This window comes from Eurosta solidaginis, chromosome 5, assembly GCF_040869045.1.
Source record: "Eurosta solidaginis isolate ZX-2024a chromosome 5, ASM4086904v1, whole genome shotgun sequence".
Taxonomy (NCBI): Eukaryota; Metazoa; Arthropoda; class Insecta; order Diptera; family Tephritidae; genus Eurosta; species Eurosta solidaginis.
In genome coordinates this window covers 205,862,207-205,889,292 of record NC_090323.1, presented here as the reverse complement: position 1 = coordinate 205,889,292, position 27,086 = coordinate 205,862,207, and the positions used below count along the sequence as shown (strand labels likewise).

Here is a 27,086-nt window from a genome sequence, read left to right as displayed (position 1 = left end):
TGTAACGAATTTTTGGGAATTCTGATAATTATGCACGTTCTGTTAACGTTCTTATCGCTGAACTGTCGAATAAATAACTCCAATATTCCGTATTGCAAACTTTATTTAGATTAGTTTGGGAGTAGTACTTCACAATTATACTTCACAGCCAATAGCGTGTTTAAATCAAAACTGATTTGTCAGCTCACTCAGCTTGCGCTGCTTTTATACTCTCTGTTTCCTCGGTAATCCATTTCTCCTAAGCTCTAGTAATTTCGCGGACACTTGTAGCTCATGCTTGGTTAGTTACCAGCTATATAAGTACATGTTTATTTGTAGTTTATAGCCATATGCGTGTGTATGTGTGAGTAACTACTTCGGCTGATGATAGTTGCCATTTGTGATTCAAATAAATTGGAGAAGCTGATTAACGAACTTTTGTGGTTTCAAACAAAAATATGCATAATTTTGTAAATTTTGTTTAAAATAACTGTTTGCATTGTATGTAACGTTACATAAAATAAATGTTTACATTATTTTTTGTAAAGAAACATGATTTTAATTGCGTTAAAATAGATTTCCCTATCAGTAACGCGTATGAAAGCTTTAATTGCAAAATTTAAAAAATTAAAAAGTTCAAATGACTCCAAAAAAAGCGCCGAATATGCGATTTCGCGGTTGGCTTTTTTTTGACACTATGCACCTCCTAGAATAGGCCCACAGAAAAATTTCCCAAGTGGTCGGCAGAAAAATTAAAATTTTTTAAAACCCACCGTGGCGTGTGTGTGAGATATCTCTTCGTCGCCTTCTACATAAGTGTTGCAAGCTTTAATGTGTACATGTACATAACAGTGGCTGCTTCATGTTTTTGTTGTTGCGTGATTATTTACTAACAGCTTAGTGATGCTAATATTCGCCACACTGCCCTCCACCTAAGTCTGATCGCACTCTGTTGCTTGGCCACTGGACTACTTTGAAGAGGTTGAGCTTGACCGATTGGCTTTGCATAATCAGTATCGTTCTGACATTTCACAACAGTAGTGCACACTGGCTTGAAACCAAACGTCATATCTAGCTTTTAAATTTGTCTTGCATATGTAAATTTCATATCACATCGGATATGTCTAGTTATTGTGTCCAGACTTTGGTTGCAATATCGCATATCTCTCCTCAAATTATAAGGCGCATAGGCATAATCGAAACAAAATTTTGACAGATAGGTCATAGAAAATTATAACAACAAGCTGCAACTAAATTTAAAACCGATTTTATTTTGACTATGACTATGCCCCAAAGAGTTCATTTACTTAAGCATTTCAGCATATTTTAGAATTAGGAATTCGGTTCATGGGCTCACGACTAGTGCCAGCACACTTCAAATAACTCAAACCTCATATTCTTTCAATGAAAATTCACATAATCTTCATTTCATATTTCCTAATTCTTTGAGGAAATATTTGTTGCAATTTTATTTTATGTTTAAATTAATACAATGACATAAAAAGTATATATATATATGCGCTATATTTTATGTAGTTATGTATGTGAAACTTGCTTAAATTAAACACATTTCAGTGCTTTGTCAATGTCGTACTAGATTTTTAATTAATTTATGATAGAAAAGGAGGGCTCGCTCTTTTTGATTAAATTTAAAATATTAACGTGAGCAATGAATAAAAAAGATAAATCTTAAAATGATCCATATTGCCTTTTAGAGTACTAAATTGACTAGGTTACTATATTATCTATATAATTATATATATTATCATAATATGAATATATTTCAACAAAATTGCAGATTAGCTTCCACAATGGCCACAATTATACTATTTTTTACTCTCACACACTCCCGTTCAATACAACTAATCACATATTTCTTTAACACTTTATTTTTTATTTTTATTTTAAATAGCTGATGGATGCGCTGCAATATATTCCAAAGCGCGTATTATGGCTTCGGGAATCGGTGGTGGTGTGGGAATATGTGAACCGCTTGCTTGATAACCATTCTCATCAGCTGTATAACTGAGAGCGACCCTTTCACCTTCGGGCGACACATACTGGTATTGACCGGCTACACCCACTGGATTACCGGCTTCTTGTTGTTGAATACCATTACTTGTTTCAAAGGCGTATGCAAAGTTACCCTCGGAATCGGCAACATCATTTTTATAACTCAATATTTGAGCATCTTTGTCGATATTATCAGCGTAGGCGAAAGCCAAGAGAACGGTGAGTAGTAACTGTTGATTAGAAATAGAGAGTAATAGAGAGGTTATTATTGTAAAATGTGCCATATAAATTCTTTTGCTTAATAAATAAATTTAGGGGTTGGGCGCCCACCACGTAAAGAGCCCTTTCAAGGAAAAAATATCAAGCCTCGGATGAGAACTTATTTTAATCACGTCCACAGCAAAAGCCTTACTACTTAACCATTAAAATGGTTATGACCGCCCAACAAGGCGCGCCAGTCGCTTATTTATTGGACTACTTGGCGCCAATCGGTGACGCCAAGGCAATTTATGTCGTTATCCACCTGCTCTTTCCAGTGGAGTGGGGGCCGCCCACTTCCTTTCCTTCCGTAGGCGGGTTACAATAAGCATACTTTTTTTGGCGGAGTATAACATGACCAAGCCAGCGTAGCCGCTGTGTTTTAGTTCGCTGGACTATGTTGGTGTCTGCATAAACCTCGTGCAGCTCATCATTAAATCTCCTTACGTACTCGCACATCGCCGATGTGTAGAGATCAATACATATTTTTAAGAACTTTTCTCTAGAACAGAGAGCCTTACATGATGTTGTCATGGTCCATGCTTCTGGAAGCGCAGAAAGAGCGAAGCGTAGAATGTAGCCCCGGTGTTAGTTTCGGGGTTTTATAAAAAAAAAAAAATTATAATAAAAACCGCCCCCATCCATGGGCCAGTCTTTATTATCGAAATCAATTCTTATTTTTCAAAATCATTCTTCACAACTTTAAAACCATAGTTACCAAGGGATCTTTGGTCCAACAGTCGAAAAATACAGCCTCTACGAAGTAACATCTTCCTATGGAATAAAGTTGATCGACTTCGCCGCGGCTCGATATGTCTCATCTGTAGAAAGTAGGTTTTAGCAAAAAAGCACTACCAAGCTACTTGACTGTCTCCTAAATAATGAACACGTAACGGAATTGATCACGTCGTGACCGACGGCAGACTTAGCACCACTGTCCGAGATTAATCATTACCATGCGGCAGTCAAGATACGCACAAGTCTCCGTAGAGGCAAGAAAGTTCATACAGTGTCTCAAGAAATGTTCGCCGTAGAGAAGCTTCTCACAATACAGCCAGCTGATGATTAGTTCCCATGACTCTTCACACCTTCTCTCCGAGAGACATTTCGATCGTACAGTGAGAACTCATTTCTAAATCTTTATGTACCGCCGGTTTAGAAAACATAAAATTCAAAAAAAAAAAAAAACAGAAACCATGTTGTCTTCAAAGGTGTTCCAATATACTACATTAATGTTATGGACCTAAGCGGTGACTTGGGAACCACGCAGTTACCACACCAAAGGTTCTGGGTTCAAGTCACGGGCAACGCAATATCAGAAATCTAAAATTTTTTTTTTTTAATTATAAGGTCGCCTCTCGGCAGTGGTTTGGCAGTCAGTATAAACTCACCTGCCATGCAGATGCCGTTCGGAGTCGGCATAAAAAATGTAGGTCTCATTCCGTCAGCTTGTAGGGAAATTTTAAAAGGAACACGACTCAAATTGGAAGAGAAGTTGGGCTTAAATCTTCTTTTTCTTTGGGAACCCCGCCATTGCATTCTTAAAAGTATTAAATTCATCGTTCAGGTCCACCGCAGAGGTTGTAAAATACCTCCTTGTGGGGATACATCGAGAAATGCTTGTATTTGGACAACCTTTATAGACTCTTTACAACGTTGGACAAATATTGTCACCGGTCGAATTATGTCGTAACCAGTTTGACCTTATTAAAGTAGGTATCCATGAGGTTTAGAGGTGTTAGTGGCTCTTTGCTTTAGCATGAAAAATATCAACTCGAATATTTAAAATATCTTGCTGTTAGTTGCCAAATCGCCGACGGTGGTATCAGTCGGGTCATTAGTGGTGTAGAGATTACCATAAGTAGATTGTTGGTCTTCTTTACTATCACAGAAGATTTTCCAAGCGATCTTAGCTTAAGTCAATCAGCAACTTCAAATCAGCAGAGGTAGCTTGTATGGAATGCATTTTCACACTTCTTCTGCCTTGCTTGTCCCTGCGTACACACTTCCCGAATAAGTGAATCAGGCTTCCATATATATTGGTTACTGCATATTGTCCCTGAGGTGCTCACGTGGCTAATAAATCAAATTGACCGCAAACTTTGCGAAAACAACAATTGTCTATCGGTATGGCGAATGTGACATTGAAATTTAGTTTACCAACATGTTGGGAATTTTTTTATCGTTTGCCAATAGGCGTCCTCTCACTTTATAATGCTAGGCTTTCAATACGACATCCAACAACAACGTCAGACTAAATAGGCTATTGAAAAGTAAAGTCCTCTCTCGACACCCTCAAAACATGCTCAACAAGTCAGTTATCGTTCCCGTCTTAATATATGCCGCAGAAGCATGGGCACTGACAACGTCTGATGAGGCGCCTCTGGGAGTGTTCCAGAGAAAAGTTCTTCGTAAAATATACGGACCTCTTCACGGCGACGACGTGCGAGTTCAGAAGAAGATTTACGAGCTTTAAGCAGGCAGCAATATAGTCCCGCGAATTGAAACACAACGGCTACCCTGGCTAGGCCAAGTTAGCCCAACGGAGAAGCGATTGTGTAAGTTAGTAAAGTTTTCAATAAGTCGAAATTACTGACATCAAAAACTGCCTCGAGCTGACCCGCTGGTCAGTTGGGGTCAAAGGCGTTTCCATTATATATATATTATAAAACAATGGGTGGTCAAAATCCATGCACAAATTTTGGGCCCATTTGTTTCTCAACCCATTTCGTTACTTCACGTTGTTTCACCCGCAGCGTCATTATTTATTGTTGGGACGCCAATGAAATGTAATATCAAATTTGCCAAATGCCGTTTTCACTAATTGGTGAAGTTAATTATCACTTCGTAGTTAAAACGGACGGCAGGCGCGTTTGACGTTGTATGACAAGCCATTTTCAGTGACATTACCAAGGTTTGGATCAAATTTGATCTAGTGACAGCCAAGCAAAAGTGACCGGCTGGTAATTTGGTGTCAAATGCGTTTCCATTATGTAAAATAACCGACTTGAAGTCGATAAAGCAGTGCGTGGTCAAAACCCACCCAACATTTTTTATTTTCATATAGTTCACAACCCGTTCGTATATTTCCCGTTGTTTCACACGCTGTATCGTTATTTATGCATTGAATTGCCAACTGACCAGCAGGCCACTTTTGATCATACACTGCTTTATCGACTTCGAGACATTTATGTGACAACTGACCACTGAACTGCTGACCAGCTTCAGACAGTTTTTAAAGTAAGTAATTTTGACAGAGAAAACGAAGCATTAGAATACACGAACAAGGACATAAAATACGAAATCGATAATAATAATGCACAAAAACGCAACTAAACCCCACTTCACTCTTCCACAGTATGCACTGAATGTTAATATTTTCTTTTTTTTTTTTTCATTTGTAGCTCCCAATGTAGTTAGACCTTTCAGCTATTTTTTATTATATAGTTTTTGTAAATCAACTTGACTTGCATTCTATTATTTTTTGAAAAACCTTAAATCAAATTTACTCACAATCTTGAACATGTTGCTGTAGTGTAAAGCGTTTGTGAACTGTTGATAAATGCGCTGCAGTGAATGCCTTTATATAAAACCATACATTAACGATCTCTTAGAGAAGCAATCGGTCCCAACAAACAAGAATATAAAACAGCAAAATATCAGCTTCATATACCTATGATAAAAGAGTTAGCAACTTCCTCACATACAACCGATTGCCTAAATCACTCGACAATATTGATTTCCAAGTAATACTACACCGAAAGAAATGATGCTATTGAAGTGAGCAAATCAAGATTGTTGTTCTTGAATTAACAGTCGTTCGGCAAAATTAATTGCATTATGGTTAATTCAACGAAGACTTGACTTAATTCAATGAAGATTTGACGCGTCCAACGCTTTTATTTAATTGTCTGATCAACGTCCTAGATTGATGAGGAGTGTGATGACTAGTACCTAGGACCTACCTAATTATTGTCTACCTTTTATATTATTATTACTTCATGTAAATATTGTTTTTAATAAAACCATTTAACTTAAACATTTTTTTTAAATTATTTTATTTTCAAGTTTTTAGTCTTAATTTAATTTCCTATTATTTCTCATTCTATTTAGTTTCTTTAGTGACTCATTATTACAAGGACTCTTTCCTGACAATTTGTTACAATCTAAGGCCTCAATACATAATCCTTCCAAAGACTACTCGACTCTGCGCCACGTATGCTTGTTGCTCCTCCAACTCCAAAATATTTTGATGTCACTTCTACCGGACTGTATGTAATATTTATTCCAAATATGAGCCAAATCGGACATCATAGGTCGCTTTCTATTCATGTATGTATTATGTGTTCCAAATATGGACCAAATAGGACCATTCTTGTGTGTATTATGTGTTCCAAATATGAGCCAAATCGGACCACAAATACAATTTTTTTGAATATCTCGATACTTGCGCCACCTAGCGGCGATTTTTTTCTTATTATTGCATTGTCATCGGGTTCTGAACTATATTCCAAGTCAAGTCAAGCTAAATAAAACCGTTAAAAAATTACCAATTTTCAATCAATATAACTGATTTTTCTATAGAAAGAGCAGTTTTGATTAGTCTTTTAACAGTGAACAACTGCCAATATTTAGCAAATGCATTAGCTTGGTAAGGTTAAACTGGCCGGTCCATGTGAACCTTATATAGTGTGAAAGAGTCCGTAGTGTTATCAGAAATATACATCAGCTAATTTTGAAGAGAAATTTTAAGCCCCGTCGCATAAGCAGTTTTTCATATATATAGATTCATTTAACTCAATCTTATGCATTGTGAGTCGATTGCACGTATTTTTATGGAGAACGGTAGATTGAGCGACACTGGCGGCATCTGAAATGGAAAAGTAGCCAACTTGAAACTTTTGTTGCAAGCAAAGTATAAGCAAAAGAATTTGACTTTTGATTTGGCTAATTGTTGGCTTGCACACTTTGCAAGTGAAATTATTGTTCCTACTAGTTGGTAACTTCTAATATTTTTCACTGTTAAAAACTGCAAATTTAACAGATGAAAAGGAGCCAAAATATGTTAGAAAGTATATTTCTTGTATAGTGAGAATTTTTATAACAGTGATTCGCAAAATTTTGTATGTGAATGGGCAAGGCGAAATAAACCTCAATTGCCAAGTCTGAAGTTCCTTCATATTTACCAACGCAACAACTTGCATGATTGTGGCGATGTTCCTGGAATGCATAAGATTGCAGAACGCATTCATATGAAAAACTTGATTGTGTCTCGGCCATTACGCTCACGGCGCTCACAACTCTCTGTCATATCAACACACACTGTTATTCTAATGTTGACAGAATTTCATTAGTATACTTATGTTATACTTACATTAGGTCATCAAAAACTGTCTCAAGCTGACTGGCTGGTCAGTTGGAGTTAAAAGCGTTTCCGTTGTCATATTACTGATTCGAGGTCGATAAAGCAGATCGTGGTCAAACCCCACTCCAAACTTTTGTGTTCATTAATTTAAAAACCCATTTCGTAATTGCCGTTGTTTCACACGCTTTGGCATCATTTATTGATGGTACGCCTGTTAGTAAATTGCCAACATGTTGCCGAATGAAATTTGAATGTCAAACTTTCCATACCGTTGGGGAATAGCCGTTCTCACTTATTGATCAATTTAATTTTAATTTCTAGTCAAAACGGACGACAAACGTATTTGACGTTGTATGACAGGCCAATTTCATTGATATATGCATGTGTATTTGACCCAGCGAAACCCAAGCATTAGGGTGACATTAATAATTGTTAGCGAGCCGGACCCCTGCGCATCTTGCGCAATCAAATATTAACAGAAATCAGCTGTTCTATCAATCAGTTAAAACTTACGGCTTGCTTTGCTATCTAGCGTATGGTAGCAACTGCCGGTAATGCAGTGCAAATATTCACAATAGTGCCATAGTACAAATAAATTTCTTTGTGTGCTCACAATCGTTTACTTTTAACAAATTATTTTAATAAAGTATAGCTAAACAAAAGCACTACGACCAAAATTGCTCAAAGCTCGATAATAGCCTGAATCTCTCTCTTTACAACCAACACTTTGTTTATAGATTTGGATTCCAAATAAGAGCGAAAAAGGGTCGTGTACATAAAAACAGCAATTAGAAATAACATATATGATGATAATAGCTAAGTGGTGTGAAGGTAGCGTGCTACTTACCACACCGAAAATTCTGGATTGAAGGCCTGGAAAAAGCAAACTTTTTTATTAATTTTTTTTTTTTAACATAGCTGTGACTTTTATTCAATAAACCTTTTTATTTGTTGATTTGACTGTTAAAACACTAAATTCAGAATCAAAAATTTTTGCGAAGCTCATTCCACAGCTATTTAATATGCATAAAAATTTACAGAAATATTGGTTGAATTCACCCGTAATTCAGTTGATTTCACCAGCGATTTTCTTTCAGTGTACGAAACAAAAAAAACCTAACCAAACTCAAATTACACGTCGCTGATATCTGAACTCATTAAAAGTAGCTATCTAATATGTTAATATCAAACTTAATGCCATAGCAGAAGACGACTTTCTACAGTCGTGTGCGTTATAATAAAGTTAGTTTAGAATTTCAGACACGATGTCGAAAAAAATTATCGATTTAGTACTAGTTCTACGTATTACGTACTAGAGCATGTATGAGAATCTCTCGAAATGTAGAGAGTTATCGATCCCTTACCTTCTTAGTTAATCATTTAATTGGCGCTTAGCCGTTTAAACGGGTATGGCCGTCCAACATGCTGCACCAGTCGCTTCTTTGCTGCGCTAACTAAAGCCAATTCGTAGCACCAAAGAAACTGAAATCGTGTTCCTCCTAGTCCTTGCAACAGAGTGGGGGCTGCACTCTTTATCTGCTTCTTTAGGCGGGTTCTGATAAAAATACTTTCTTAGCCGGAGCAAAATCTTCAGTTCGTGTAATATGGCCTACCCAGTATAGCCGCTGTTCATTTACCTGCCTAGTCCAAAGTACGTGTTTGTGTTAATGCTGGTTTACAAATAAGACAAGTCTTTTATTATATCAAGACTATGGTTGCCAACAGTGACGTGGTTGCGCTGACTCTTTACTTGATAACAGCAGGTATTTCGTGCTGTCCTCATTCATCATCAAATCCATCTTTTTCGCTTCTCTTTCCAGTTTGGAGTAAGCAGAACTTACTGCGCTGGTGTTCAGCACGACGATGTCAGTGTCGTCAGCGTAGGCCAGTAGTTGCAATAGTACCAGAGCGGTTAAGTTCTGCAGCTTTTATTATTTTCTCCAAATTCGAAAAAATCACACCGTACGGGGTTACTCCGTCTGAAAGCTGGTTTAGTTTCGAACGGCTCGGAGTGGTTCTTTCCAATTTTGACTGACCTGATGGTGTTGCTCAACGTCATTTTGCACAGCCGTATAAGTTTTGCATGGAAACCAAATTCAGACGTATCAGCATATAGGCAGCTCCTTTTCGTGCTGTCGAAGGCGGCTTTAAAACCTTGTTTTTTGATGTGGTTATTTAATACTCACTTCGTCATAATCGGGTGGAGGAACATTAATTCCATCATCATCGATTGCGGGCTCGTGTTCATCATCCCTGGACGATACATTTCTGTACTCTCTGGACATCGGGTACAATGTCGCCATTACAGGAGTTTGCACTGAACTAAACCTTCCGTATGTCGGCGAATTTGCGGGCGTTATTCCTGGTGGCTAGCAGGTCAAACTTCTCGCACTCACTCCTTTCTGCCTCTGCCTTTTTTCTTGTGAAGTATAAATAAAATGTGGTCCGTTTGGTGGTTGGACAGAATTGAATTTTATTAGAAAATACTTTCTCTTTTATACAAAATTTCTTACATGACAAATATGTTTTTTACACTAATACTAACAAACTAAAAAGTAAATAAGTTCATAATCTTAATATATAAAAAACACGTGTCACAACATTTTTGGGCGCGATGGACTCCTAAACTACTGAACCGATTTTGAATTTGTTTTGCATCCCGCGTGTAGTTTGATCTAACTTGAGAGATAGGATAGGTTATATCTCAGCTTATAGTCGCGACATTATTTTATTGCAAATTTTTTTTATTTGTTTATACGTGATAATAAAATGTTACGTATACGCAGACGGAAAAAGCTGATTAAAATGTATGCAGATAGGCCAAATTTAGGGCAGGCCAACGTCTGCCGGGTCTTCTAGTGCAAATATAAGAAGTCAGCATATTATTATGGTGACCTATTTATGTACACATGTAAATAGATACATATAAATATTTTGGCAGTCAATATGGCCAACGGACAAATATGTCGATCAGCGTGACTGATCGATAAGTGTGCTGGTCAATGTGACGGGTTGACAAATATAAACAGATATGTGCCGTGTGTGTCGGCATACACATATGATGTTGAACTCCTGCTGAGTTCAAATAATTATGTGGGTCAGTATGACTTGAATTCTTGTGTGGTCGATATGAGTGAATGTAGTGAAATGCATTCCAAGTAACGCTAAACTTGTAAAGGCGTCCCGCTTCCCTTTTGAAATCGCGTAGCTTTCACTCACTCTTCTTGTTGCGCTCGATTACAGTTGCGAACACGAAAATGGCAGTTGCAATTTTAAGCTTTCAGTAATTATATACTCCTTTTTTATTTTCGATAACTTACGAATGCATTTATTGAGTAACTGAAACAACTAGAACTTGTGATATTAGATTAATCGAATATTCGAATGCTCTTATATTCCATTTTCAAATTCGATTAGTTAGGATTGAATAATCGTACATTTTCAATTATTCGAATAATTGCTAGGTGTCGATTATTCGAATGTTAAAATATACATAGGTAAAATTTAAGGATAAAAATTCAAAATTTTACATTTTGAACCAATGTTTGTATTTGCTACTCCAGAGCACCAGTAGCAACGAAAATTAAGCTCCGCCACTGCTCCGACTGTAAACATAAATAGATTATAGAGTAGAATTACTGCATAAAAAGTTATAGTGGTGCTATGAACTACTTCATGTTTTAGTTCGCAGGGAATAGCCGTGGTCATTTCGGTCACTCCCGAAAGGTTTTAGGGACTATTTCGTTGTAATTTCGTGATGGTTTAGGAACCACTCGGGGTCATATCTGTATGGTTGTAGGGACTGATGAGATCATATGGCGACTATTTCGTGGTTACTTCGAGGTCAATTTTCGCTAATTTCCTGTTGATCTTGGGACTATTTCAGAATTTCCCGAGGTCATTTAGGGATCACTTCGGGTTAGTTTCGGGATGGCTTTGGAGACTTTTCCGAGGCTCTTCCGGGGTAATTTCCGTACCAATTTGTGATAATTTCTGGAAAATCTTAGGGGACTATTTCAGAGTACTTCCTGGGTCATTTTCCCTGAATTTCGGAATCATAAATAATGCCAAACATGTATTGTATTCAATTGTCCTTAATGTAATATGTTAGTTTGTAATACCGAAAAATCTCACTAGACTTCCATAATTATGTAATCAGAAAACTAGCGTTGACATCTCTCTGGAACAAAATGCATTGGTTGTTGTTGTTGTTGTAGCAGTGTTACACTGAAATTACAGTTCTTGGTCGGGAAAAGTCCCGAGTCTCTCCGGTACATAGAACCGACTGCCTTGGGAAGCGCATTGGTAGTATGTTATTGTTCAAAGCTCTCATATCAGCCGATTCACATCTTGAGCGTACTCTTCATCGTAAAAATATCAAGTAAATCACGATTGAAAAGCATAGACGCCTCCATTTTTTTTATAGCTACAGATATTTGCGATGACCCACAAATCCTACACTCTAAAATGTTCCTTGTGACGTTCGATCAGGATCTACATTTGGGAGATCATGCAACCGCAATTGTACCGAAAATCCAGAGCCGTAATAAAACCCTCAAATCTCTTGCTGGCAGCAGTTGGGGTAAAGACAAAGAAACGCTCATTACTACTTATAAAGCAATTGGCCGGGCGATTGTACGCTATGCGTCCTCGATATGGTCGCCAAGCCTAAAAACTACTCACTGGAAGGAGTTACAAGACATCTCATTGATGAGCCAATACCGCCCAGGGTCTTAAGGGTTCATCTCCGTAAGCATTGTGAGGAAATGCGGCACCTGAAAATACAGCCGTATGAAGCAAAAAAGCACAAGCAGGTTCTCAGTGATATCGATAAACAGGCGTCGGCCTTTATGCCAAGAATTGCCCGGCGAATCCAGTACTTAACGAAAAATAGAAGAGGAATACACTCTCCCTTGGGAAAACGCGCGTCACCATAGCTCAACTTCGATCTGGATACTGTAACAGGTTAAACTCCTACCTATCCAGAATCAACCCCGACATACAAAATATATGTCCTGCTTGCAATGTGTCCCCACATGACACCAAAAATCTTTTCAATTGTAATGTGGAACCAACGCCTCTAAATCAACTCTCATTATGGTCCACCCCTGTTGAAACAGCAAGCTTTTGGACTCCCGTTAGAGGACTTTGATGACAATTTGTGATTTTGTCGCACCTATTACATGGGGTGAAGCACTGCTACAACAACAACAATGTGGCCAAAAATAGGTTCCCAAAAGATGTAAACAAAATTTCGTTTTTTAACTATTTTTTGACATCTTAATATATAAAAATCACGTGTCACGTTGTTTGTTCCCGATGGACTCCTAAACTACTAAACCGATTTTGAACTTGTTTTGCACCCCGTGTGTAGTGCGATCTAACTTGAAATATAGGATAGGTTATATCTCAGCTTATAGTCGCAATATTATTTTATTGCAAATTTTTTTTGTTTGTTTATACGTAATAATAAAATGTTACGTATACGCACCGGCACTCACATTTTCAGGTGGTGCTGATATATTTCCGTGTAATTGGTTCGGTGTTTAATTAAACAACGTGCTTATCAATAAAAAATATTAAAGCGAATGATATCAAGTATAGCACATCACCAGGCCCGCCGAGAAGGTGGGGGCGGGGGGGGGGGGGGGGGGGGGGGGGGAATTAGAGGTATTATAGAATATGGATAACAAATGAAAGCTGTTGATGAGTGCTTTATTAGAGGGTAATTTTCATACCCCTGGGTGACTAGGGTCTCGAGATATAGGCCAAAACGTGGGCCAGTGAATGCCTAGACAGTGTTTATACAATATTGATATCAAATGAAAGCTGTTGATGAGTGCTTTAGTACAGAGTAATATATTATCGAGAGACGGACTGGGACTAGGATTAGGACTAGGACTGGGACTGAGACTCGGAGTGGGGACTGGGACTGGGACTGGAATAAAATACATACCACCCTCTGGGAGAGGCAATAAGGGATGCAGAAGAATGAGAAGAAATTAAAATGTATGCAAATAGGCCAAATTTAGGGCAGAACAACGTCTGATGGGTCTTCTAGTTCTCATATATATTATTTCTAATTGCTGTTTTTATGTACGGGTCGCTTTTTCGATCTTATTTGGAATCCAAATCTATAAATAAAGTTTTGGTTGTAAAGATGGATATTCGGGCTATTAGCGGGCTTTGGGTTATTTTGGTCGTAGTGATTTTGTTTAGCTACCTATATTTTATTAAAATAATTTGTTAAAAATAAACGATTGTGAGCACACAACGAAATCTATTTGTACTATGGCACTATTGTGAATATTTGCACTGCATTACCCGCAGTTCCTATTGTACGCCAGATGGCAGCGTGAGCTGTATTATACGCTAGATGGCAGCGCAAACGACACGTTTTCATTAATGGACGGCAATTGCTATTATATGCTAGATGGCAGCGCAAGCTGTAAGAAGTTAATAGAACAGCTGATTTGAGATGCGCACAAGTCAGGCTCGTTACCAAATAATGGATTTTCCCCGAAAGTTTTGTATGTTTCCTAGTGTCTTTCCCACCGAAACCCGAAAGTTCGGTAAATTTTACTTGGGGACACCATTTTTGAGACAAACCATTCCAATATTTCAATATTTACTAATCGATCAAATTAAGAAAGATTCAATAAAGGAGAAGTATTTGGTACATGCATGTATAATGGCGTATACGTAATTTTTTTATAACGCATCATACAAAATTAAAGCTCGATTTGGAAAATCGAGCAATACATGAGTTGCGATTATTTGAATAATCTTAATAAATCAACTATTCGAATAGTAAAATTCGTTTAGTAAACGTACAAAAATCTAAAATCGAATGTTCTTAACAGCCCTAGAAACTACGCAAACTAATCTCAAAATTTCGAAAATTTGAGAAATCTCCATGAGATTTTCGTAATTTTTTGTTTGACTTTTAGAGGTTTTTTAAGTAAATAGTTTTGTGCCAATCAATTTTAGTCCAACAAAGTTTAAGTCTTTCGAAATTCGCATTGATTTTTGGCAATATTTCTTTCTTCGCCCCTCGCATTTCGCCCCTCGCATTTCGCTTGTCCAAAAGCCGTTAGGCTTTTAATCGCCAATTAAGTAATGAATGATTCGGCTGTCATTTTTACTTAAGCCAGCAATGAACAATTCAGTTTGAATTTATTCACATCGTGTGCTCTCTCCATTTCTTTGCACAACACTGTAAAGCTATGTTATCTTACAGAGCTTAACAACTTGTCACACTTTACCTCATTGCGATGTTCAATCAAAATCCTCTTCAAATGTATAAGTAAATACTTTAAGCCAAAAAACTAAAAAGTTCACCGTCTAAATACATACAAATATGCAAGTTTATATACATATGTATGTGTATATCTGCAAAATAATTACATGCACTTAAGTTTTCAAATCATACAACAAACCTAATTCCTGACATGGGCGCATGTGCAATTAAAACCACATCTCAGCAGCTCTCAAAATATAAATCACACCATTTTCGAACATTCTGCTTTCAAAATATATACATGCATACTTAAACATACTACATAGATAACTACCAATATTAAATGAAATATTCAAATCTAAAAAGTTAGATGTATTTAAAAATTTAATAAAATCAAGTTGTTGAGCTCCAACTAATTTGGCCTAGTGTAGCCTGCTTCAGAGTTACTGGCGTGTGATGGTTATCAACTAAAAGTTAATGTGATTATTTTATGATTAACTTACCGTACTAAGTATGCAACTACATGCATATATACAAATATAAGATGAGCTGGAGTTGCTAAAGAATTATCTGACATTTGACCTCAATACGATACAATGAGTTAATTTCGATGGCATATAAAAAGACTTCTCGAACAACCGTTACATATAGGATTAAAAAGCGTTTAGACTGGCCTAACAAAGTGGTTACTCAGTGAAAATTGATGAAAAATTTTAAAACTATTAAAAAAAGTAAGGGAGTCTAAGTTCGGGTGAATCCGAAGATTACATAGCCAGATGTACACTTGAAATTCTGTTGTTGTTTGTTTTGTGTGCTTAATAGTGTTGCAAGTCTGCGCAATAATACATATACATACATATGGTTCTATTCTGAACTAATTTTCGTTTAAAAGAATCAAAAAGGATACAGAGGCTAACACCAATGACCTTGAGTGGGTAATAATGAAGTTTTCCTTCAGATATGGGGATTTCCCTACTGTTTATTTTAAAATAAAGATATAACAGAACAATAAACATAAACACACAAGTGCCATTGTACTAAAAAGCGTTATTACAAAAAAAGGCAGGGTTATTAAAGAAAATTTTCAACATTTACTAGAAATAGCTTATTACCTGCATCTACGCACTTTTACAAAATCTTTTATATAAAAGAAGGCGATTTAACTGATTTAGTCCATTTTTACTGAAAATATTTGCTGTTAAACACCAAATTTTTCGTCGAGTTATGGCTCCACAAACGTTGGGAAATTTATTGCAAGAAAGGGGCAGTGCCACACCCATTTTTCAAGATTTGAATTTTTCCCCATTTCTTGTTATAATGGCATAAAATACGATTGGTACAAAACTATTTTTCGCTAAGATTTAACGAATTAATTAATTTTTAAAGTCATCTATATAAAATGGGCGTGGTCCTTAACCAATCTTATCCATTTTTAATAGAATTATTTTCTACTATAGGGAAAATTTGTATACCAAATTTTATTACGATCCGTTAATTTTTCTTCGAGTTATTGCTCCCGAAACATTGAAAATTGCTTAAAAAAGAAGGGGCGGTGCCACACCCATTTTCAAAAATTTTAGTGTTTTCCAATTTAATGTTATAATTCAATTTAGAAAGTAAAATTCTATTCATACTAAGCTCTTTTTCGCTAAGATTTAACTTATCATTTTCGTATACGACCGTTTTACAAATTTTTGATTTATGATTAATAATATTTGTAAAATTGATTTTTTTACAATTGGGCGGTGCCACGCCCATTTTAAAAAATGTTTTCACTTTTTTATCAAGAGTCTCAATATCAGTCAAATCACGTCAAATTTCAACATTCTGGGTGTATTATTCACTAAATAATCAGGTTTTTGTGTTTTCCAAAATGTTATATATATAAAAAGTGGGCGTGGTTATCATCCTATTTCGCTCATTTTCAATACCAATATACTCGTGTACCAAATTTGGTGAAGATATCTCAATATTTACTCAAGTTATCTTGTTAACGGATAGACGGACGGACGGACATGGCTCAATCAAATTTGTTTCCGATACTGAAGATTTTGATATATGGAATTCTACATCTATCTCGCTTCCTTTATACATGTACAACCAACCGTTATCCAATCAAAGTTATAATACACTGTGTACAAGTACAGCTGGGTATAACAAATGTTCCGTTTGAGCGGTGCGGGGTCGTAGGTAGGGCTAATAGATTAATGGATAATCGAAGGTTAATCAATAAATCAACGAAACCTGTAAGATTTGCTAATAATTATCAGCAACTAAATAATTTCTTTGATTTCGAAAAAAATATATGCCATCTGATAACTTATATACTTATATACTTATATATTGTGACGAATATTAGCAACACTAAGGGATACTATCATCCCTAAGCCGATGCTAATCCGTGACTTGTATGCACATCAATAAATCAATCAGTTTGATTTAAGCAAGCTATGAGTTGCGAAGATAAGTGTTATTGAGAAGTACTTTAATAAAGGCCATTTTGCATTATTGAATAGTGAAGTTATTTATTCAACAGTTTAGTGATTCGAACGTTAGTAGAAGGTTGCAAATAAGAGGAATTTCAGTAAATTCGTTACAATTGGTGTTAGAAGAGGAATTGTTGAATAAATTCCGAAGATTGCGAATACAACTTGGAAATGGCAAAGCGGAGTGAATTGAAGATCCAGCAACTGAAGAAGGAGTTGGAGAGCCGTGGATTGAATACAACCGGCAATGAACTCGAACTTCAGGTACGACTTCGAGAAGCAATGGAATTGGAAGGAATTAATGCGGACGAGTATATCTTTTAAACTGATGTGGAAGAATTGAAGAGAAAAACGAAACATCGCAGACAGTTACCAGCACAGACTTGAACATGATATTGGCTGCAATAACTGCTCAAACATCGACAGTGGCATCTCAGATGGAATCGCAGGAGACACGTTTAACATCCAAGATGGAAGCACAGGAGGCACGCATTTCAGAAATGTCGTCACAAATATCCACATATATGTCATCACAACTGGAATAGCAGAATACATATATGGCATCCCAACTGGAATCACAGGAGTCACGTATCTCAGAGATGTCGTCAGAAATAACATCTAAAATTGAAGCACAAGACGCACGAATATCCGAAATGTCGGCACAAATTTCAGCACAGGTATCATAGCAGATCTCTGCACAATTGGAAGCGCGTATGGACGAAAAAATAACGCAATTCGAGGAAAAAATCGAGGCCGAGGTGGATGCTTTGACGTATTCAGGAGTTGCAACTTAATCGCCCGGCTGCTTCAGCGAGTAATACGAAGGTAAAAACTCCATCTTTTGATATGTTCTGTTCCTTTCCAGGTCTTTAAGCTACAGTTCGAGAAGACCGCAGCAGTGAACAACTGGAATGCTGAAGATAAAGTTGCTGCTCTGTTCGTGGCATTGAAAGGGCCTGCAGCTGAAATCTTACAGATAATTCCAGAGTACGAACGGAACAATGATGAAACATTGATGAGTGCTCTAGAGAGGCGATACGGAAGCGAACAGAGGAAACAGATATACCAAATTGAGTTGCAAAACCGTTACCAAAAATCGGGATGTCGAAACGAAACTAGCTACGTATGCGAACCAAAAGCCAACATTTGCTGAAACGGTATCCCATGCACTGATTCAGGAAACGCCCTCACTTTTGAGTAAGCCAGCGTACAAAGCCCATCGTGTGGAAGTAGAAGGGCCAGATTGGGTGGACACAATTTTGGAAGCACTGAAGGGATCACAACAGAAAAGCTCTGGAGTTATGAAATGTTTCAAGTGCGGCAACCCAGGCCACATTGCACGTCATTGCAGCACCGGTCCTAATAGTTCCAACAATGTGGGTGGACGTAAACGCAGAACTGAAGGAGATGAGCAAATCCACTCAATCGTTAAACTAAAGCGAGTCAGCCGCTAGGGGCGACAGCTGGCTCCCTCAATTGAATTCCCCATAATCTCTATCTCGCAAATTGGAAGAATGTCAAGCAATCTTACTGTCGGAGGACATGTGGATGGAAAGGGACGTTTACTGACTGTAGATACGGGTGCATCCCATTCCATCATTCGATCAGATTAAGTCAACAAGAAGATAAGACCATTGCTTGGAGCAAGATTACGTACAGCCACGGGAGAGGACACCCAAGTAATTGGAGAAGTAGCATGTGAAGTAGCAATTGGGAACGTCACGGTACTACACAATTTTATAGTGGCAGAGATTGTTGATGAAATCATAATTGGAGTGGACTTCTTAATCGACCAAGGCATCAAGATCGACATGCAAAGCAAGACGATGCGATATAAGAACATGGATGTGCCACTTAATTTCGGCTACGAGAGAGACTACAGCACTAAACGATTGCTGGTGGAAGAGAGTCAGCAAATACCACCAAAATCAGAAGCAGTCATCTGGGCAAAGGTTGATGGATATTGTGGGACAAACAAATTGTGGGTTGTCGAAGCAGCAAACAAATCAGCACCGAACGTACTTGTAGGAAAAACCTTGGCTATGACAAAGCAAGATGGACGTATTCCGGTAAGAGTACTCAATGAGTTCAAGTCACCACTCAAACTGACCAAAGGAGCTATTTTGGGAAGACTCCAAGAGGCTCAAGTAGTTATTAACTGTGAACAGCTCCAGGAACACGTTTCATCTAGTAATACTGATCTTTCAAATGACATCACGGCATGGACGGAGGGGCTAGAGGAAGCCTATCAGAGTAAGGCAAAGCAACTGCTCCTAAAGTACGCGAACATATTTGACCAGGATGGTTCCAAACCAGGCCGCACCAACGTTGTGAACCATCAAATTGACACTGGAGATGCGAGGCCGATCCGTCAAGCTCCACGTAGTGTTCCATTGACGAAGTGGGAAGTTGTGAGTCAAAACATACAAGAAATGAGCGACAGCGGCGTCATGGAACTATCAGCTAGTCCATGGAGCTCACCGGTAGTACTTGTAAAGAAGAAGGATGGAGAAATGAAGTTGAATGACGTTACGAAAAAGGATAGCTACCCATTGCCAAGAATTGACGACACTCTGGACTCGCTCTCTGGTATGAAATGGTTTTCCACACTGGACTTGAAAAGTGGCTACTGGCAGGAGGTGAAGGAGGAAGACAAAGAGAAAATAGCCTTCAGCGTTGGAGATGGTCTTTGGCAATTTACAGTAATGCCCTTTGGACTATTAATGCACCAGCTACTTCCGAGAGTCTCATGGATCAGGTATTGAAAGGACTACATTGGAAAACATGCTTGGTGTACCTGGACGACATCATCGTATTGGGCAAGAACTTCGATGAACATCTCAAAAACTTGTAGGAAGTTTTCCAGAGAATAGCTGGCGCTGGTCTGAAACTAAGTCCCAAAAAGTGTTCGCTCTTTAAAAAGGAAGTCAATTATTTTTAGAATTGGCCAAGACCACAGAACTTGAATGAATTACGAAGTTTCCTTGGGCTGTGCACATATTACCGCCGATTTGTATCAAACTTTTCCAGCATAGCCCATAGCCTCCATGAGCTTACAAGAAAAAATAAAGCTTTGGATGGAAGAAGGAGCAAGAAGTGGCTTTCCAAACATTGAAGGAGCGTTTGTGTACTGCCCTAATGTTGGCATATCCGATTCCAGGAGCAACATTTATTCTAGATACAGATGCGAGTGGATATGCTATAGGAGGCCTTTTATCACAACTGGTCGATGGACAGGAGAAAGTAGTTGCATATTACAGCCGTTCGATTGGAAAACCAGAGAGGAACTATTGCGTTACACGGAGAGAGCTGTTGGCATTGGGAGAGTGTATTAAACATTTTCACAAATACCTCTACGGCCAGCGATTCCGCATCAGGACAGATCACGCAACGTTGAAATGGCTTCTGCAGTTCCGTAACCCGGAAGGACAATTGGCACGGTGGATCGAGCGACTACAAAGCTATGACTTTTCCATTGAGCATCGAAAAGGTAGTACCCATGGAAATGCTGATGCAATGTCACGAAGACCATGTAGTTTGGAATGCAAGAACTGTTCAAAGGCCGAGGGTAAAGAAGACATTATAGATGTCCGGCTAATGACTATAATGTGTACGGATGAATGGGACAAGGAACAACTAAGAAAGTGTCAGCTAGAAGATACAGATCTGTCACATGTTATGCAAGGGCTCGAACGAAACGAAAGACCAAACAGAGAGGAGATGTCAGCAGAGAGTCCCATTGCGAAGTCATATTGGGTACAGTGGAACAGTTTAGAATTGATATCCGGTTGTTTGCATCGAGGGGAGAGTGAGGATGATCAATGCAAGAAGAAACTGATAGTTGTTCCCAGAAAGAGGATTCCTGGCATAACGGTCCAAGTGGAGGTCATCTTGGAATCACCAAGACACTCGAGAAAATTAAGCAGAGATTCTATTGGGTTGGTTGCCGTCAGTCGGTCACCGAGTGGATTGCCAGCTGCGAGGTTTGCAGTAGAGCGAAAGGGCCCAAAACACGAAGTCGTGGCCAGATGAAGCAGTATATTTCAGGTGCACCATTTGAAAGGATCGCTATGGATGTCGCAGGTCCATTTCCTTCTAGCAACCTCGAAAACAAATACGACTGATGGTTATGGATTATTTCAGTAAATGGTCAGAGGTATACCCAATCCCAGACCAAGAAGGGTAATTTTTGGCAACGACCTTCGACTGCAGATAATTTGAAGTTTGGGATAGATGCCGATGCGGAGAAATGTCAAGAAATCCACTGGTGTCTTGGAAGAAGAGCTGAGAGAGATACACGATCTGGTAAGGCAACGATCAAAGATTATGAGTGACAAGATGAAAGCCAGATACGATAAAGCAATTAATTCGGAAGGGTTTCAGGAAGGAGATTTGGTGCTGTTATACAACCCACAACGAAAAAAGGTTTGTCCCCGAAATTGCAGTGTAATTGGGAAGGACCATACAAAGTTGTAAAACGAATCAACGATGTAGTGTACCGCATACAAACCATTGGCAAACCACGAACCAAAATGAAAGTGGTTCATTTGGAAAGGCTGGCAGCGTTTAGATCGAGAGATTTGTCTGATCGGGACGATCAGACTTAGGTGGGGGCAGTGTGACGAATATTAGCAACACTAAGGGGCAGTCATATCTAAGCCGATGCTAAGCAGTGACTTGTATGCACATCAATAAATCAATCAGTTTGATTTAAGCAAGCTATGAGTTGCGAAGTACTTTAATAAAGGCAATTTTGCATTAGTGAATAGTGGAGTTATTTACTCAACAGTTTAGTGATTCGAACGTTAGTAGAAGGTTGCAAATAAGCGGAATTGCTCTAAATTCATTACATATCATTCATATATATATATAGGCTAGGTTAAGAGGGCGTCGCATACATTTCTGTCCATTGTGAGTGTCTTCAGTGTTTGCCGGCGGGAAGCACATTCGTCCAAACAGATTAGTTCCTAATGGTCCTCACCGAACCACTTGCTTTCTCTGACAAACTTAAGTAGGTGCAAAAATCCAGCTTCCCAACTTTTGTCAGACTGTCGAAAAACCGTGCGCCAGAAATCCGTGTCGTATTGTTTGCAATCCTGGACATCAAAAAAAAAGGCAGAGAAAGTGATGAATTTACTTATCTTTCTCCTCCTTACAGCTTCTGCAGAGGGAGCTTATTGTATGTGCCACTGTTCTTGAGCTGCAGATTTGTTTAACTTGACAAAGAAGCTAAAAAAAAAAATTTTTTTCTAAGCGGGGTCGCCCCTCGGCAGTGTTTGGCAAGCGCTCCGGGTGTATTTCTGCCATGAAAAGCTCTCAGTGAAAACTCATCTGCCTGCAGATGCCTTTCGGAGTCGGCATAAAACATGTAGGTCCCGTCCGGCCAATTTTTAGGGAAAAATCAAGAGGAGCACGACGAAAATTGGAAGAGAAGCTCGGCCTTAGATCTTCTCGGAGGTTATCGCGCCTTACATTTATTTTTTATCTATAATATAAAACGGAGTCGGGTTTTCCTTCCTTACGCTATAACTCCAGAACGCACCAACCGATTTCCACGGTTTATAGCAAAGAAAATTCAGGATCGACGGACAGGGTCTCGAGATATAGGCCAAAACGTGGACCCGGGAACCCCTAGAATGTGTTTATAGAATATGGATATCAAATGAAAGCTGTTGATGAATGCTTTAGTAGAGTGTAATTTTCATACCCCTGGGTGACTAGCGTCTCGAGATAGAGGCCAAAACGTGGACCCGGGTACCCCTGGAATGTGTTTATAGAATATAGATAACAAATGAAAGCTGTTGATGAGTGCTTCAGTAGAGGGTAATTTTCATACCCCAGGGTGACTAGGGTCTCGAGATATAGGCCAAAACGTAGACCCGGGTACCACTAGAATGTGTTTATAGGATATGGATATCAAATGAAAGCTGTTGATGAGTGCTTTAGTAGAGGGTAATTTTCATACCCCTGGGTGACTAGGGTCTCGAGATATAGGCCAACACGTGGACCCGGGTACCACTAGAATTTGTTTATAGGATATGGATATCAAATGAAAGCTGTTGATGAGTGCTTTAGTAGAGGGTAATTTTCATACCCCTTGGTGACTTGGGTCTCGAGATATAGGCCAAAACGTGGACTTGATGAGTGCTTTAGTAGAGAGTAATTTTCATACCCCTGGGTGACTAGGGTCTCGAGATATAGGCCAAAACGTAGACCCGGGTACCCCTAGAATGTGTTTATAGAATATGGATAACATATGGAAGCTGTTGATGAGTGCTCTAGTAGAGGGTAATTTGCATACCCCTGGGTGACTAGGGTCTCGAGATTTAGGCCAAAACGGGGACCCGGGTACCACTAGAATGTGTTTATAGGATATGGATATCAAATGAAAGCTGTTGATGAGTGCTTTAGCAGAGGGTAATTTGCATACCCCTGGGTGACTAGGGTCTCGAGATATAGGCCAAAAGGGGGACCCGGGTACCACTAGAATGTGTTTATAGGATATGGATATCAAATGAAAGCTGTTGATGAGTGCTTTAGCAGAGGGAAATTTTCATACCCCTGGGTGACTAGGGTCGCGAGATATAGGCCAAAACGTAGACCCGGGTACCCCTAGAATGTGTTTATAGAATATGGATAACATATGGAAGGTGTTGATGAGTGCTTTAGTAGAGGGTAGTTTTCATACCCCTGGGTGACTAGGGTCTCGAGATATATGCCAAAACGTGGGCCCGTGAACGCCTAGATAGTGTTTTTACATTATGGATATCAGATTGAAGCTGTTGATGTGTGCTTTAGTACAGAGTAAGTTTTACACCGCTGGGTGACTAGGGTCTCGAGATATAGGCCAAAACGTGGACCCGGATACACCTAGAATGTGATTTTACATTATGGGTATCAAATTGAAGCTGTTGATGTGTGCTTTAGTACAGAGTAAGTTTTACACCGCTGGGTGACTAGGGTCTCGAGATATAGGCCTAAACATGGACCCGGATACCCCTAGAATGTGTGTGTATTATGGATATCAAATGAAAGCTGTTGGTGAGAGCTTTAAAGTAATTTTCATTGCGATATTCGATTTAGTCGCATCAACCTGGCAAAACTGATAAATATGCATCCGAAGCCGAAATAGAGACGTGAATTAATAATACTCACATACCTATTTACATACGTCCTATTCGATTTGCCTGAAATTTGCCTATATTAGTATTTACGTTGCTTTTTTCCGGGAAGTAGACCAGAGACGGACTGGGACTGGGATTAGGACTAGGATTGGGACTGAGACTGAGACTCGGAGTGGGACTGGGACTGAGACTCGGAATGGGACTGGAACAAAATACATACCACCCTCTGGGACTGGCAATAAGATATGAAGAAGAATGAGAAAAACTTGAGAGAAGAGAAAAGAGAGAAGGAGACTGAGAAAGAGATAGAATGAGACGAAGATGGAGATAGATGAAGCGAAAAATACGGAGGGAGGAGTGAAGACAAAGATTAGGAAAAAGTGTAGAGGGGCGAGGGCAGAGTTAAACGGAAAAAGCTTATTAAAATGTATGCCGATAGACCAAATTTAGGGCAGAATAACGTTTGCCGGGTCTGCTAGTTTATTTATAATGATGCTGCCATAGTGCAACCATAAAACTCTTTGCTTCCGTTAGTCATCATTCTTTGTCTAATTTGAATTAAACTGTTACTTGATCATCAGTCACACTAATACACTTGTGAATTAACTTGTGTATCAATTAATAGATTAATTTATGGGTAGTCAATGATGTGTAAAATTAATGTTGCATAGTGTTATTTAAGATGTGACATTGCAATCTTGAAATTGATCAGAATTCTTCACAAACCTATGGTATTTCAGATTAACCTCGTCAATTTAATTTAAATTATTTTTTGTCAACTGCATTACATACATTTTTATACCGAGTTTTATTACAGCTTTGTTCAAATAACGAAGCAACGGTGCAGTTGCGGATAGAGATAAAAGAAGACTATATTAAAGTTCTGAGCTTAAGAAAGGAAACCAGAACTATGTACGACCACTGTCCGAACGATACTTAAGCAACAACTGTATAACTTTACCCAAGTAATTTGGTATTCACGTGTGAAGGAATATGAATGCCTAACATCGTCCACCTTGATCTGAATGATGAACGTGCATCTGGTGGACATCGCTTACAAGGGGAGGTTCGTGCGCTTCAGCATTCCTAACAAATTATACAAGCTACCCCTCAGTCATTAGTTTCGAGATAGGAAGGAGGGAGGAGCTCATCTGAGGCTGTGAACCAGTTAAAGCTGGTCTACATATTGTGATGAATATTAGCATCACTAAGCGATACTAGCATCACTAAGCCAATACTAAGCAGCCACTCGTATGTACGTTAACAAATCAATCATCATTTAAACACATGCATACAAGGCAATGGAGAGATACTTACAAACCTATGTATTCATCAGCCGAAGTAGTACTCACATATACACACGCATATGGCTAAAAATTACAAATATACATGTATGTGACTGGTAACCAAGCATGAAGTTCACGAAATTACTAGACCTTAGGAGAAATGGGTGAACGAGGAAACCAAGAGTATAAAAGCAGCGCAAGCTGAGGCATGACTAAGCAATTTGATTTAAATACGCAATTAGTTGTGAAGTAAGAGTTATTGTGAAGTACTCTCAAATTAGTCTAATAAAGACCATTTTGCATTAGTAAATATTGGAGTTATTTATGCAATAGTTTAGGAATAAGCGGTATTCCCCAAAATAATAAATCGAAGCTGTAAGAGAGTGTCGATGGCGTCGCCCGAATTTTTTTAAAATTGGGATCAGCTTGATTCTGAGGTATAGTTAAATCCTGGACAACATTTACGCGTATATCTTGATCCAAATAGGTGGCATTGAATCGAACGGAGCAAAGACGGAGCTCCGCTGAGCACCTGTAGTCCAGCTTGGCAAGCGCTGAGCAAACACTACCCCTTGCTTTGTAGGGAGATCGTTCTAGCCAGAAGTTGATACCAGGCCTTGCTACCATAATTGGCACTCAACCGTTTAAACGGTTGTGGCCGTCCAACTAGTCACGCCAGTCGCTTCTTCGCTGGACTAGCTGGCGCCAGTTGGTAACACCAAGGAAATTTAAATCGTTCTCCACCTGGTCCTTCCTCTGCTTCCATAAGAGGGTTTCGATAAGAATACCTTTTTGACCGGGGCGTCATCTCTTATTCGCATTACATGACCCTGCTAGCGTGCGCTGTGTTTTAATGCGTTGAACTATATTGATGTTTGCATAAAGCTCGTACGCATAGAGGCCCGTAAATCTTTCGAAGAACTTTTCTCTTGAATACTTCCAAACCCGCCACAACAGATGTTATGGTCCATGCTTCTGCACCATATAGCAGGACGCGTACGATAAGTGACTTGTACAACATCATTTTCGTATGCCGAGAGAAGACTTTACTTTTCAACAGCCTACTCCGTCCAAAGTAGCATTCGTTGCCAAGAGTGATTTTTCTTTGAATGCCATACGGTCTTTCGAAATCATTGGGTTCAGCTCGCTTATTGGGATACTGGCAGGTCAATGGAAGTCCATGCAGTACTTCTCAATAGGAATACAATAACTAACTAATCTTAATAATTTCAAAGGTGAAGATAAGAGGGCGTTTTCCGTTTTATAGTGTAAACTTTTGTGAAGCAGACAAAAATACAAAATTTGTTAAGTTCATGGGCGTAGTGGGGGGAGTGA

At 38.7% G+C, this 27,086-nt stretch overlaps 2 protein-coding genes across 3 annotated transcripts in view; one reads left to right on the top strand and one right to left on the bottom strand.

Moving 5' to 3' along the window:
• Positions 1-27,086, top strand: part of Edg78E (Ecdysone-dependent gene 78E) — an 83,723-nt gene that overhangs the window by 21,583 nt on the left and 35,054 nt on the right. Inside the window, exon 1 of one of the 2 annotated variants that reach the window (XR_010953500.1) lies at positions 1,345-2,211. The exons of the other annotated variant lie outside the window; for it this stretch is intronic. The gene's annotated coding sequence lies outside the window, so the exon portion shown is untranslated. Of the gene's footprint in view, positions 1-1,344; positions 2,212-27,086 lie in introns of those variants that run through there. 2 annotated transcript variants of the gene reach the window in all.
• On the bottom strand, positions 1,865-5,928 carry Cpr78Cc (Cuticular protein 78Cc). The gene is made up of 2 exons (XM_067787794.1): positions 5,764-5,928; positions 1,865-2,222 (listed from the first exon to the last, which is right to left on the bottom strand). The coding sequence occupies exons 1-2, from the start codon at positions 5,773-5,775 to the stop codon at positions 1,884-1,886; spliced, it is 351 nt and encodes a 116-aa protein (XP_067643895.1). The 5' UTR covers positions 5,776-5,928; the 3' UTR covers positions 1,865-1,883.